Source organism: Oryctolagus cuniculus, chromosome 7, assembly GCF_051225735.1.
Source record: "Oryctolagus cuniculus isolate XC-2025 breed Fujian yellow rabbit chromosome 7, ASM5122573v1, whole genome shotgun sequence".
Lineage (NCBI taxonomy): Eukaryota > Metazoa > Chordata > Mammalia > Lagomorpha > Leporidae > Oryctolagus > Oryctolagus cuniculus.
Window position 1 is genome coordinate 112,122,089 of NC_142873.1, and position 12,814 is coordinate 112,134,902.

General features: G+C 44.1%; 1 protein-coding gene across 26 annotated transcripts in view; it reads right to left on the reverse strand.

Moving 5' to 3' along the window:
* Positions 1-12,814, reverse strand: part of NFIA (nuclear factor I A) — a 620,032-nt gene that overhangs the window by 81,318 nt on the left and 525,900 nt on the right. For all 26 annotated transcript variants that reach the window (XM_051857696.3, XM_051857695.3, XM_070078406.2 and 23 more), the window contains one exon: positions 12,218-12,346. In XM_051857696.3, the coding sequence (XP_051713656.1) occupies positions 12,218-12,346 (129 nt within the window). The remainder of the gene's footprint in view (positions 1-12,217; positions 12,347-12,814) is intronic.

A 12,814-nucleotide genomic window follows, 5' to 3' on the forward strand; every position in this document is an offset into this window, starting at 1 on the left:
CATTAACTTTAAAAGCTTTTCTGAGGATTAGAATTAATGTACACAGATACTTCATATCTGGTTTGTTCTTTCCTTCAACAATGGTACCTAGAATCTACTACTGCCAAACCGCATGCTGGACTGGCTTATTTATTATTCTTAGGGTTGTTCCTAGAATAAAGCAAGACACATGAAAAGCAATCAGGATTGTAGAATACAATGGGGCAACCTGGATAACTAGGAAGCAAGAGTTGAACAATTTTCGTAACCTGCAGGTCCACAGTATGGACTAATAAGCATTTTCTGAGCCCAGATTTTATTTGTGCTCTGCAAACTCTGCCTGCAGGACTAAGTCACAGCCCGTGAGCAAGCTCAGTCCATTGCCCCATGAGCAGTGCAGCTCTGCTGCTGTCTTCTGCAGTGGGGAGCTGTGATTTGTGCCTGTCCAGCAATCCTTCATCTCTTCTTCTGGAAGCAGAGCTCTAACGTTTCTTTGGGGAGTTCTTTCCCAAGCCTTGCTATACTTGGCTTGGGCAGACTGAACCTTACTCCCTGGAGCTCCACGGGTGGGCATGTCCAGGCTAAATCCATGAGACATCCCATTACTTTTTAAGCATGGGAGTATGTTGCAAGTGAGCAAATGACCCAAAGCAGGCCAATTAGAGCCACAAGCTTGCAGGAGGAGGCCCCTGGCTGCTCACACCATCTGTGTCACAATCTGAGATTTAGTTCATGCAGAGGAGAGGAGAGAGGTTTCTAGACGTATCATCAGAACACCTGGATCCATCTCTACCTGAAGGCCATACTTCCCTAGTTTTTTTTTCAGTTACATAATCCGATCCATTGTGATTAGCTTGGTGTTCTTTCACTCAAAAAAATCTTTCACTTGCAACAACTCAACAACTCTCATTATGGAATCAGGAGTTTGGGGATTCAGGATGGTCAAGAGATGGCTCTTAAGGATGCCAAGGTTTTGTAAGGTTGTATTGTGTGCCACTGAAGGGACTCATACAGTCTGATGTAAACAAATTCAAATTCCCACAAATACTTAAAACTCTTGTGTTATGTTATCCTTTCGTCTTCTTTAATCTACCCCTCATTAATTGCATCACAGGAGTAATTCTTGTCTGATCCACTAGGTTTTAAGGGCAGGTTTGGCTTGGCCTGCTTGTTCCTTAGGGCCTAGCACAGTGTTTAGCAGACAAGACATGCTCAGTAATTATTTGCTCAGTTCACTCTCGTGGACAGGAAAGGGACCCATCCCTTCAGCCAAAGCAGTGTCTGCACGAAGGGATGTGAAAGCTAACGCTCCATCTCGGCTGACAGGCTGCCCTTCACGGGCCGGAGTCCTGGATTCTTCCAGGAAGCCAGGAGATGGGCTGACTGGGCTTGCTCATTTCCCCAAGGCCATATCTCCATGAGACACACTCAGCTCCTCTTTGAGGGGAGAAGCACAGGCTACTTCTAGGCCAAGAAGAGGCGGAAAGAGAACTGGTGATGGAGTGAGGAAGGAAGGAGGTGAGAACCACTCCAAGAGAACCATGTAGAGAGGAAACAAACAACGGCATGCGGACAGGGGAGTCGGACAGAAAATATGTACTGGACACACGCTGCGTACCTGGCCCTTTGCATGGGTCATGCCACTTCTTCCTCTTGCTAACTCCTGCAGCTTTTGTGCAGGCGGAGAACAAAGGTTGGCAAAGGGGAGTGACCTGCACACACTTACACAGACCCCAAGAGGCTGGCCAGACTTTGAGTTCTAGTCTGGCAGACCCCCAAACCAGACCCATCTCTCTTCTCTATGTGCTGCTGGCTCCCATTTAGATGTGTGTTCAGAGGTCAAATGGTTTATCTCCTTGCAGGATTTTTTGTTCATGGATCCCTCATTATTGTCATAAAACCTGGCAACTCTGATGTTCCTGGTAAATGTCTTGAACATTAGAAAAAGGAATTATTTGGGGAAAAGAGCAACCACCACTTAATAAGAAGAAAAGGCAAATGGTGAATGTAAATATCTGGTGGAAACATAAAAAGCTATGTGGGCACACAGGAGTGTTCAGATACACTGGTTTCAACAACACAAAGGGTGCAGCCAGGATAGGTGGCTCTCAGTAACACTGCATCCCCATTAATAGACCACGCATTCCCATTCCAAGCATTCCTGCTCACCGCTTTCCTGCACAGACGATGAGCTGATACTAACTAAATATTGTTAAAGCGACAGTCTGTGCTACAGTAATTCACTTAACTGTAACATGATTTATGATTCTGTCAATAGGGGAGGTTGAAAACCCTGCACCAAAGCTTAAATGTGAGCTTCACATTTAAAACAGGAATTGTGTATGTGTGTGAGAGAGAGACAGAGAGAGAAGAAAATCATTCCACAGAAAGAGGAGATACAAGTTCTATCTTGAATTTTTGTATGCTTACCGAAAAAAAAAAGGAAAATAAATAATGAATCAAAACATGGAATCAACATTAGATTAAGCTAACACAGGAAGAAAGGGCTGCTAGAGACTTATCTGATTATGTGAGTTCTAGTCCAAGTGTGTGATCCCTGGGAGTCATAACAATAAGGGGATTTCTTAGTAACTGAGCTCAGAATCACTGCCATCACTGTGTATGCACCTGTGGGTCTGTGGTGTGCACGTGTAGCAGGGGGAAGTGGCTCTGTGTGCGACCGAGAGACAGAGACAGGGACTCTGAGGGAAAGCAGCTTCCTTAGTCAAGATGGGTTTAAGTCTAGGTGCACTTGGTTAATCAGTCCATTCTCTTTAGCACTCGCCCTGAGGCCCTTACGCCTCTTGAAGAGATTAAGGATGCCAGGGGTCTCACTGCGCTAACCTGTCCTCCCAGGCACAGCATTTTAACCTGATTTCCACTACAGAGGGGCTCTCCTAAGAAGTGTGCTGCAGGGATGACAAATTAACCCAGCAGGGTGTCCCACACATCTATCTCAGTACGAATTATTAGTGTAATAGAGCTTTTAGTTATGCATTTATCTAGTAATTATTGAACGGTTACACAAAACCAAGCTGAGCAGCCATGGCCCTTTATGAGGTCGGCTCGGTGGGTGGCCTTCCAGTTAATTTAGGATGGTTCTCCACCAGGCAGTTTCACATGCAGACAAATTAGCTAAACAGCCTTCTCCTTTAAATATTTTCCATGTCACAGTGAAACTCTTTACAATACAATAAAGGTACAGTTTTAATTACACGCTTCCTGACTTTTGTTTAGTTGTAGTTTTAAAACATTTGCTGGCACTGCTTTTTCCTTTGGCTGGGCAGTCCTAGCTGGTTGTAAGTATCTGGCTAATGAATTTAATAATTTCCTGAACTGGGACTTAAAGGGCCTTTGCGCAAAAGCTGCATTTCCTCTTTACTGTCCAGTTACTTCCAATCCCAGGCACGGTGTTTCCCATTAGGCTGGGCGCTGCGCTCACCGAGCCCGACAGATGTGCGCAGGCCCACAAGCCTCTCTTTCCCAGGCTCCTCAAAGGTGGGACTTGTTAGGTCTATGACGCCTGCATTTGAAAACTAATTCTGGCAAGTCTTACGGGAGAAAGACAACATAATGTTTTCTCAAACGACACACTCCAATAATAAATAAACACCTTGCGTCTGTCTGCTGGCAGATTATTTCAGCGCCTTGTTAGCAACAGGTACTTAATTGCTTCTCATTTTCCTGAGATGATTCAATTGCACCAACCAGGAGAGACAAATTAGATTCAGTTGAGCACCAGTATGTTCTACAACCAAGTTAAAAGCTCTCCTAAGGGGGCAAGGAGTTAGCAGATATGATAACAGAAACCTGAACAGGCCAGTCATGTGGGGGCATCTGGCCTGGTTATGATGGTGTCGAAGCAGCAAGAGACATTTCTTTTGGGGGAACCTTAGTTGTTTGGATAGAAGAATTTATAATACACAGGAAAGATTCTGTAAAAAGGGGACCAAATAATGTTAAGCTCATCTCTCTAATGGTTATCAAGACAGAAGCTTCCATCAAAACTAAATATATACGGCACACTTAAACTCACCAGGCACCTCCCCATGTGCTGCCAACCACGTGTGCTGGAATATTACATTATTATTTCACAGGGAAATAGAAAGAACACCCTATTACTCCCACACTTTCTGCTTGTCTTCAATCAGAACCTTGCATTCATTCATTTCTTCAGCCATTATTTATTGAGTGCCCTTCCGATGCCACGCACGAGGCTGGGGAGCTTGGGAATGAACAATAAAGACGTGGCACCTGCTCCAGCAGGCCCTGCCGTCCAGTGACAGCTGCTGCCGTCATTCACTGTCTCTCCTTTCCTGCTTCTCTAGGACGTTTTGAAAGATTTATTTTTATTTGTTAGAAAGGCAGAGTGACAGAGAGAGGGTGAGACACAGAGATAGCTTCTATCTGCTCGCTCACTCCTCAAATAGCTGCAGCAGCCAGGGTGGGACAGGCTGAAGCCAGAAGCCCAGAACTCCATCTGAGTCTCCCACGTGGGGGACCCGGGCCCAAGTACTTGGGCCATCCTTGGCTGCTTTCCTAGGCACATTGGCAGGGAGCTGGATGGGAAGCGGAGCAGCCGGAATTGTTGCCCAGATATGTGATGCTGGCTGTGCAGGCTGTGGCCGAACCCGCTGTGCTACAACACTGCCCCCTCCTCTACTCTTTTCTATGCATGTTATGAATCCACACTCTTCCCACCTTTCCTGGGGACCCAGACTTCCTGGAAGAGATCTTAACTCTCATAATTCTCTGCAGTGTGTTTTTCTTGGCCAAACAGGGAGGTCCTGTTAACTTTAGACCCCGGGTGCTTCACTATTACAGACAGGAGGATCATGGACTGAGGTCTGCAGGACACAGAAACTCTGACTACCTCTGCAAACAGAAACCAGAGAGATTCTCTGGAAGCTGCACAATAAATCTCTGCTTTATGTGACCACTGTTTTAGTTTATCTTATGCGTATTTTCTGAATCATGGTGATTTTACTTCTGAACTCCCTCCATGCTATATATAATTCTTTGACTTACACAGAAAGGAGCTGGGTTAACCACACCTTCGCATCTTATGATCTCAATTCCCTGGCACTTCTTACCTAATAGCATGGCGTGTTTCCTGTTGCTCTGTTTGGGATGTTTACAAATAGAAGGGCAACTGGGAACAGGGGTTGCACCTTTTGCTTGTTGGGACTCCGAAGTGCTAAAGGGCACTCAAGTTTTCCTTTGGGAGGCCGACTTCCTTGTCTCCCGCTGCATCCTGTGCTTCTCTTCACACAGGAACACAACTGCTGCTATTCTCGTCCCAGCATGCCCTCGGAGGTGATCGGCCTCCAGGCGGGCAGAGTGCCCCTCCTCCTCCTCACTCCTGCAGGCAGCTAGAACGCCCTGTGTGGAGTTAGGTGCTTGATACATATTTGCTGTCATGAGAGGGTGGAGTTAGGTGCTTAATACATATTTGCCGTCAGGAGAGGCTGCAGACTGATTTCAATTTCCAAGAAAGCCAAACTGACCTCAAATATTTTTAAAGTGACTTGGGCCTAACAGAAACCCCATATTTGTCAGTAGCAAGGATTCATGGACCAAAAAGAACAGGCTGAGTTGTTTATGGCTGCAAGTAGAAAAACTCACTGTGATAACACAGGTTCCTGTCATGGTTATCAGATGATTTAAATGGCTATATTCTGTCTTTGACTAATAAAAATGTGAAAACAAATTAATTGTTGAAATAAATGCAGTTTATTTCTCCCACTAGGGGAGAGAAAGGTAGGAACCATTGACACGATAGGAAAGGCACTTAGTTGGACATATGATTTCTGGTCAACTCAGGGGTCTCACCTGTAAGAGTAACGTGGAATATGTTGCTAATTGCTGATCAGTATATTCCCTATTTTTTCACTTACAGAACCCCAATTGTATAGAGACGAGTGATTTGTTCAGCTAAAAACCTAGAGTACCTCCCTTCTCCTCCAGCGTTGTGACACAGCTCTGATGCATTGGATTCTATAAAAGTGGCAGACTGAGCCCTCATCCTTTCTCCTCTTTCTGCTTGGAATTCAGATATAAGGCAGGAGGAGTGGCTACACGAGGACCACAAGGGCCCAGTGGGGAGACAAAACAACCCACAGCAGCGTGCCTAGGAGGAGTCGTGTCAGTCCCTGATGGCGCTGCGGTGCCCCCATAAACAGCCTCGGAGCATGTACTCGTCACTGGGCAGTCAGGGTTTCTGTTACTTGCAGCCACACATGTTCTTAGCCTAGAAGATCCCAGAGCACACGGCTTTCAATCACTCTCTGTGCTGCCTCCTGGTGTGTGTGTGTGGATCCATCTCTCCTCCATTTCTAAATCTTTTTTTAAAGTATTTTTTAAAGGTAAATGCATTTTTTTTATTTTTATCTTTAAAAATATATTTTTTTGACAGGCAGAGTTAGACAGTGAGAGAGAGAGACAGAGAGAAAGGTCTTCCTTTTCTGTTGGTTCACCCGCCACACCCCAGCTGTAGCGGCCAGGGCGCTGCGCCAATCCAAAGCCAGGAGCCTGGTGCTTCCTCCTGGTCTCCCATGCAGGTGCAGGGCGCAAGGACCTGGGCCATTCTCCACTGCCCTCCCGGGCCACAGCAGAGAGCTGGACAGGAAGAGGAGCAACCGGGACAGAATCCGGCGCCCAATCAGGACTAGAATCCAGGGTGCTGGCGCCGTAGGCGGAGGATTAGCCAAGTGAGCCGCGGCGCCGGCCACATTTCTAAATCTTAAACCACAAAGTTATTTACTTAGTACAGAGTATTCAAGTAACTACCATTCATTATCTTGTTTTTGAGAAAAGACTTGGGTAGAACGATAAGCTTCACGAGGACAAGCTTTCAAGAAACTTTAAAATATCAGTGATGACGACTCCAAGTAACTCTCAACCTTTAGATCATCAGGCAAACTTACAACTCTTAAAAAGGCAAAGGGAGAACAAAGTTTTTTTTTTTTTTTTTCTCATTTATCACAAATAAGATAAATTGTCATGATTAAATACTTTCTTAGGATTACAGTTTTAAGTTGTGGTAAAAGAAAAAGTCTTTAAAAGCCCAACTTTTCAGCTAATAGCACACAGCAGCTGCAGTAATGGATCATGACATACAAGTGCCTTTACTGAAATTCAGTATCTTCCTCCTGCCATCAGGGTATTCTAAAACAGTTTAACCCCTTTACCTAATTCTAACCACACGGAGAAACAGGTGGGCAAGGTAGTATCCCCACGGTACAGATGGCCAAACTGAGGCCACAAGGTTAAGTGATTTATCAAAGCCACAAAGAAAGCCATTATCAGAGAGGGAATTAGTTTTAAGAAACCACATGCCTGCACCTTGACAATGTAAGGAGGGATGTGGTTAGAAACAAGAGAGACCATCACTTCTCAGAGCAAAGCCTTCCTGAGATGATCTTGCACCAGTTTGCTTTGGGTGAAAGGCCCTGGTTCTTTCTCATCTTGGACAATCCTCATAGAGAACTAGTGCATCCACTACCTTACACTGTCACTTGCGTTCTTCTGAGAAACTCCTTGGGGGCAGAGATGGGCCGAATGTCTCTTGTGTGCATGTGTATACAAGTTGATTGTATTTTATTCACTCAAGAAATATCTGGATGTAAAGTCACTGTGTGAGCCCAAGGAAGAAGTAAAATATGTATGTTTGTGATCCTTCTCTTCAGAAATTTCATTCTGACAACAAGATGTACATTAATTAACAAAGCAAAGTTGGCGGAATAAATTTGCAGCTGTGAAAGGCTGAGGGAGTTTAAGGAGTGTGAGAGTAGTAATCTGGGTGGAGCTGAGAAGGTTTCACATTGAAAGTTGACCTTGGTCTGGTCTTGGGGATGGGTAAAACTTTGGATAGGTGAATGCAGTAGGGATAGCAAGAGATTTTTTCTTTTTTTTTTTTTTTTAAGATTTTATTTATTTATTTGCAAGGTAGAGTTACAGACGGAGAGAGGGAGAGACAGACAGAGAGGTCTTCCATATGCTGGTTCACTCCCCAAATGGCCACAACAGTCAGAGCTGAGCCGATCTCAAGCCAGGAGCCAGGAGCTTCTTCTGGGCCTCCTACTGACACCTGGGCCATCTTCTACTGCTTTTCCAGGCCATTAAGAAAGCTGGAGCAAAGAAGAGCAGCCAGGACAGGAACTGGCACCTACATGGGATGCTGGTGTGGCAGGTAGAGGCTTATCCCACTGCGCCATAGCTCCGGCCTCGGCATGAGATTTTCAAAGCCTGGAGGAAAGTGGGCCTGCATGTCCTGTGTACACAGTCTATCTCCAGGTCCTATTGAAGTGACTACAAACACATGACTGTGTTTACTCCTTACATAACACAACTCATTTGCAGTAGAGATGGTGATCTCCAATGTAGAGATGACAAGACTGTGCTTCAAAGAGGTCAAGCCATGAGCTAGGACCCCACAGTTGGTACAAGTGAGAGACACAGGATTCAAACACTGGTCCATATCGTTTCCTGAGCTGCTCTACACTGAATATGTCTTCTCAAAATTGAGCTGTTGTAATCCTAACCCCTAATGTCATGGCCTTAGGTAGTGGGGCCTCTGGGTGATTAGGTCATGAGACTGAAGCCCCCAGTACTGTTATTAATGTCCTTATAAAAGAGACTGTAGACAGTGAGTCCCATGCCCCTGATAAAAGACACAGTGAGAAGACAGCATCTGTGAACCAGAAGTGGGCCCTCCCCAGACACTGAATCTGCTGACACCTTGATCTTGGGCTTTCTGCCTCTGGAACTGTGAGAAATGAAAATGTTTCTGTTGTTTATGAACCACCCAGTCTGCAGTATTCTGTTACAGTAGTCCAGACTGAGACAACCACCACACCACGTTGTCTGCCTTCAAAGCCCTGATTTCTTGCCTTTGCTTTGCAACCTTTAAAGAGAGATTGCCTGTGTAAAAGGTGACCATCCAATTTCCAAATATAGCTTATGGTTGCAAACATAGGGCCATTGTTTTGTTTTGTTTCGTTTGTTTTTGCTGAGGCCATCTTGCTTTGCTATAGCTGTTAAGACTTCACTTCTGACCTGAGAGTCAAGATACATTCTGCAGTCACTGCTCACCACCTACTGCTTGTCCAGTCAATGTATTCCCATGAGAAATTTCTGGGAAGGCAGCAGTCTTGCAACCTGGTGCTAACGCCATGCCCTGGGTATCTGACAATGGACATACTTTTCTCTTCTTCAAGGCCATTTCAAAATTTGATTTTTCTGGATTCTCTAATGGTAACTCAGGTTGTAGCAATTCAACACAATAAAAGGAGGCCTGGAGGTGAAAATCTCCCTGATGTCCACATCACACTTAATCCACACCAACTACCTCAATTCAGCCTCAAGTCACTAAACCACCAAGTCTTGGTCCCACATGTGCTATCATTCCAAACATTAGCTTCCCAACTGGTTGAGAGGAGGAAAACATAGTACCAATGGCAAGTATCTCAGCCAAAAAAGGGCACAGCGTATTTCGGTGGTGTGATTCTTATCACAAAGATGTGATAGTTTTATCATACCTCAGTTCCCTTCACCAGATCACTAAGAGGGGAGGGGAATTAGAATGAGTACCTGAGTAGACTTTCCAGAAAGGACAACCAAGGATGCTGGGAACCATCTTGAATTCTGGTGAAAACAAAGACTCTTTGGTATTCCATTATTCCTAAACTAGGAATCTCTCTTTTCCACATACATGATTTTATGAATATGAACGTGGATGGGAGATCAACACTCAGTGCACACGGGCTAAGGGGGGTGCACTCTGATTCTACACAGTTTGGATCACTGAGCAGACATGTTCAGTGATTTGGCATGATGATGCTGTCAATCATACACCCATGAGTAAGGGCTAGTTATGATAATTTCTGGAACTATAGTTTCAAGGCAAGACATTTAATACATACTATTAATATTTCTCAAGTGATAATATATACATATTTCCTTATGCTCTTCAAGAAATGTCCACAAATATTGTTTTATTGTAGTTTCCATATAAGAATGTGAGGTTGGGAGAAAAGTTCACTCCACAGTAGTACTGTCCCCATTTTTCTGATAAGAACATTAAGAAAATCCATGAGGTACATGGAAAGGCAAAGTCATGGCTCTCCTGATTGTGGATACACTGTTCTTCCCAGTCTTTATGACCTTGCTATACCACGAATCTTTTCTCTGCTTAGAATGTCCTCCATTGGCAGATGCATCTAAGCATCTAAGATTTGACTTCAACATTTTGCACACGTTGAAATCTCTTTCTTGATACAAAATTGTAACTACTATCACATTCCACATCATCTTCTAGATGTTTGTTTTATTGCAACTCTCTCCTGCACTGGATTGTGTGCTGGTACCCAGTGTCCCTACCTGACTAGGACTCATGGTTAATGAATGAATGAATCTTCAGTCCCCTCTTCTTGCCTCTTGTGGAAATTTTTGTCTTTAACATTCATTGAGCATTTAGGAAATGTTAGCCTGATCATCAAAGAATGAGAAATAACACAATGCTTGTATCCCTGTAACCATAAATAATCTGACTAAAAGGGCTTACTATCTCGTATTCCCCACTACAGTTTGGATGCTCAGTGAATGTTATTGATTAGATAATAATATAATACTACCTCATTTAAAGAGGCTTACTCTAGGATTCTCTAATCAATCAAGATGCTGGTTTTCAAGTTTTAAAAAATACACCTGTATACACTTATGTGTACACACCTATCTATATATTAAGCCTCTCTGATTATACAACATACACACAGAGGTGAAATAATGAGGGATCTTGAGAAAGTTCTAATGATGATTACAAAATATGTAAAGATGAAGCAAACCATTTTTCATCATAGTGGACAGGGAAAGTATCTCCTCACATTAACATCAGAACCCATGCTTTCTTCAGTGTGACTTCTCCACATGTTCACTGTACAGCCCTCTCAACTTCCGAAATCCTGACACACAGAAACAGTATTCACAGAGGGATTCAGATTTGCGAGACTAACATTGAGATTAACTCAAGAAATATCAGTTTCCCCAGGCGTATGTCAGAGTAGACAAGAGACCATAACTTTCTAGGATGTTTTATGATACCAGCTGGTAGATCACAGAACCACCTAAACGAAAATCTGATGGAAGAATGCAAACGTGGTTATAATTATTCATACTCCTACTGTGGGAGTTTCATAAACAGACTAATAAATATTTTCATCTTGCAATAAGATCAAGTTAAATGATTTGCTGACATTCTCTTGAGGTTTAAGGCTTGTCTTTAATGTGAAATACAAATCATATTTCTTGTGGACACATTTTAATAATAAACTTAAAAGCATGCAAGACAAAAATAATGAAAACATTGCAATGAAAACCAGACAAACTATCTACCACTTCAAAAGCAGCGAATGAAGACTGCTCGTCAACACCCTGATACAAACAACCTCAACACAAAATGCCACATATTGAAGTCAGGTTTCATGGAAAGAGAATCAGCAGGGATGAGAGAATAAAAAAAGCCATCACTTGAAAACAGGTAACTGACCACCCTGACGTATACTCACTTCACACACACACTTTGTTGCAAAACTTCTAGAACAGATGCGATCTGGGTTCAATTCAAGTTATCTCTCAGCTCTTTGCAAAATCCCACAAAGATACAGTCCCCTCTAGCCTTAGGCAAGAATCAAGAATTTGATACCAGATCTCTTTGGTCTCTAATAGTCCAAGATTGTCCCCAAGGATAAGAAATTGGAACACTCACTGCACCTGGAGCATTTTCTTTTCTTTTCTTTTCTTTTTATTTATTTATTTTTTAAATTTTTGACTGGCAGAATGGACAATGAGAGAGACAGAGAGAAAGGTCTTCCTTTTGCCGTTGGTTCACCCTCCAATGGCCGCTGTGGTCAGTGCGCTGCGGCCGGCGCATCGCGCTGATCCGATGGCAGGAGCCAGGTGCTTTTCCTGGTCTCCCATGGGGTGCAGGGCCCAAGTACTTGGGCCATCCTCCACTGCACTCCCTGGCCACAGCAGAGAGCTGGCCTGGAAGAGGAGCAACCGGGAAGAATCCGGCGCCCCGACCAGGACTAGAACCTGGTGTGCCAGTGCCACAAGGCGGACGATTAGCCTATTGAGCCACTGCACCGGCCACCCCTGGAGCATTTTCATTCTCTCCTTTTGCCATGTTTGGACTAAGGCCACGATCTAAGCACAAGCAAGGGTGCCTGCAGCAGCTCACCTCTGGGTCCGGTGATGACGGGGCGGTGATGCTGTGTGAACGCGGTGCCCAGGGACGAGGTCTGTGAAGGGGAAGGGCTGCTGAAACCAGACTTCTCCGACTTCTTCAGTGTGGTTGGAGATGGCATTCCTGGCAAGAAGATTGATTGATAAGGACACGTTAGTTCTTCTAACAACAGCCTGTATAACCTAAAAGATAACATTTAAAGGATTTTTTTTAATCCATCGGTGAATGGAAAATTCGTTTTGTTTGGAATTGCTCTGAATTTGTCACAGAAACAAACAGGGGACAGAGTGGTCCCCTGGTAAGTCGATCTCTAATTGATTTCAATTTATTCTATGAAACCACAGTCCATTTTTGGTTTATTGATCTTCTCTGATTATACAGGGTTCAGCTTTGCAGCGTTTATTAAAGCTGTTCCGTACGTGTGCTGCCTCTGGGGACCCTTCCGAAGGAGGCCACCCAGGCCCATGACGACCTCACGGACAGTCATTTCCTCCTGCCTGTTACCTGGCTTCAGCACTGACGCACACTCTCCGCGCTTTAAATAATTGAGCTATTTTAACATAAAAACATCCTCAACAATGGCAACTCAGT